The 2,744-nt window shown below is 33.2% G+C and overlaps 1 protein-coding gene across 1 annotated transcript; it reads right to left on the reverse strand.

Moving 5' to 3' along the window:
* Positions 1-502: 502 nt before the first annotated feature.
* On the reverse strand, positions 503-1,126 carry LOC129314000 (secreted RxLR effector protein 161-like). Its single transcript, XM_054957382.1, has one exon. It carries the CDS (start codon positions 1,124-1,126, stop codon positions 503-505), a length of 624 nt encoding a protein of 207 aa, XP_054813357.1.
* Between the last annotated feature and the right edge of the window lie 1,618 nt (positions 1,127-2,744).

Raw genomic sequence — 2,744 nt, forward strand, 5'->3', positions numbered from 1 at the left:
ATTTTTATATTTATATTTTTTTATAAAAAATTTAATAAATTTACCTATCAATTTAAACAGTTCAAACTTAATATAAATAAGTTATATTTAATATTAAAATTTTTAATAAATTAACTGCACTGTTCAAAATATATCTGAATTATTTAAATTATATATGAAATATCGATTTAAATTTTTAATATTAAATTTAGACTATCCACGTTGGATTTGGACTATTAAATTGATGAAAAGATTTATTGAAATTTTTTTAATATTTTTAAGAAGACTCAAATGCCATAAATTTGACTTATGGCACGGAGCTCAAGGTATACTGTTGAGAATAGTGTATCTACAGATAACACTATAAGATGAATGCAATATTCCAAAAAATGAATAACACTATTTTTGCATTAAACCAAATGGATACAAATATCCAGTATTTATACAAACAAATTTCAAGGCAAAATACAACAATACCCTCACTAACTAATAACAAACTAAATCAACAAATCATATGAGACAATTACATATCTTCAACACTCCCCCTCAAGTTCAAACTATCATGTAATTTCTTTCCCAATGGTTTTGTTAGAACATCAGCCTCCTGTTCTGCTGAACAAACATGGTGCAGAGAAATAATCTTCTGCTGTAATTTCTCTCTAACGAAATGACAATCCACTTCTATATGTTTTGTCCTTTCATGAAAAATAGGATTATTTGCTATATGAATGGCAGCCTTGCTGTCACAATACACCTTTACTAGATCTACATTCTGAAAACCCAGATCCTTCATTACCCCTAAAACCCAGATAACCTCTAAAATAGCAACACTAAGTGCTCTATATTTAGCTTCATCCGAAGACTTGGAGACAATTTCTTGCTTCTTTACCTTCCAGGAGATTAAGGAGTCTCCTATTTTCAGCAAATAGCCAGAAACTGACCTCCTTGTAGTATGACATGCTGCCCAATCTGAATCACAGAAGCACCTCAACGTTGTACTGTGTCTCGAGCTTAAAAGTATTCTAAGTCCTAGGTTACTCTTCAAATATCTCAACACATTCTTTGCAGCTGCCATGTGAGCCTTCATTGGAGTTTGCATGAATTGGCTCAAACTTTGCACAGAGAGAGAAATGTCAGGACGCGTCATTGTTAAGTATATTAACTTACCAATAAGTCTCCTATACTCCCCAGGGTCTTTCAACAGCTCTTCTTCTTGTTTCTTCCCTCCTCATATGCAGTGAGCCTCAAATTAGAAGCCATAGGTACTGTCAATGGCCTACAGCCACTCATTCCTGTCTCAAATAGCAAGTCTAAAACATATTTTCTTTGGTTCATAACAATACCCTTTTTAGAACGTGCCACTTCAATTCATAAGAAATACTTTAACAGACCAAGATCCTTTATCTTAAATTTCCTGTGTAAAAATTCTTTAGTTTCTTTAATCCCAGATTTAAAACTCCCAGTGATCAAAAGATCATCAACATACACAAGGATCAAAACAACACCATCATCAAAATGCTTAGAAAACAGTGAGTAATCATGCATGCTTTGATTGTAACCACCAAATTTCAATGCTTGTGTTAGTTTATGGTTCCATTGCCTAGAAGCTTGTTTTAACCCATACAAGGATTTATTAAGTTTACAAACTTTATTCTCCCCCTTATTGAGGAGACCTAGTGGGATAGTCATATAAACCTCTTCATTAAGATCACTTGTAAAAATGCATTAAAAACATCCATTTAATCAGAGACCAATTACGTTGAGCAGCCAAAGAGAGTACAATTCTAACAGTCACCATTTTTACCACAGGGAAAAAGTCTCTTGATAGTCTATCCCCTCCCTTTGGCTAAACCCTTTTGCTACCAGTCTAGCCTTATACCTTTCTACACTCCCATCAGCTCTATGCTTGATCTTATAGACCCATCTAGAACCTAAAGGTCTTTTACCCTTAGGTAAATCCACTATAGTCCAAGTTTTATTTTCTTTTAAGGCCCTAAGTTCATTGTTCATAGCTTCCACCCATTTCTTATTTTGTACAGCTTCTTGATAATTCCTAGGCTCAATGTCATTATCAAGGGATAACAGAAAGCATTTATGTGACGGAGATATATAATCATAAGATATATGAGATTGAATAGGATATTTAACTTTAGAAACAACAGCAGAACAGACGTAATCTTTAGCCCATATAGGGGGCCTTCTCTCCCTGGCCGGTCTTATTCTTTCTTGCTCTAAAGTAGGGTGTTCAATCAAGTTATCTTCTAAAATATTGTGTGGTTCTCCTAAATCATTATTATCTGAACATTTTTCTGTAATGGGCTAAGTAGTTCGAAATTTATCATGCATTTTTTATACTTGCAATGAATCAAAATCATGCCAAAATACATTGTCAAATGACTGTTTTGCCTCATTTTGTACTGAATTTCCAGCATCTTTAAAAGGAAACTTGTTCTCAATGAAATTAACATGTCTAGAAATAAAAAAAATGCTTACTCTGTAAATTTAGTAAAATAAATCCCTTCTGACCCTTTGGATATCCCAGGAAAACACATGGTTCAGATCTAGATTGAAACTTGTCATTAACAGTTAAATTTGTAGAGAATGCTAGTGAATTGAAAACTCTCAGATTAGTAAAATCAGGAGTTTTCTGATAAACGATTTCATATGGGATTTTAAACTGTGAAATCCTAGATGGCATTCTATTTATCAGATATGTAGCCATCTGGATGCATTCTCCCCAATACTGAATTGGCAAAGCTAATTGT

The sequence above is a fragment of the Prosopis cineraria genome, unplaced genomic scaffold (genome assembly GCF_029017545.1).
Source record: "Prosopis cineraria cultivar Desert tree isolate PC_DT_omini unplaced genomic scaffold, ASM2901754v1 PC6, whole genome shotgun sequence".
NCBI classification, from domain to species: domain Eukaryota; kingdom Viridiplantae; phylum Streptophyta; class Magnoliopsida; order Fabales; family Fabaceae; genus Prosopis; species Prosopis cineraria.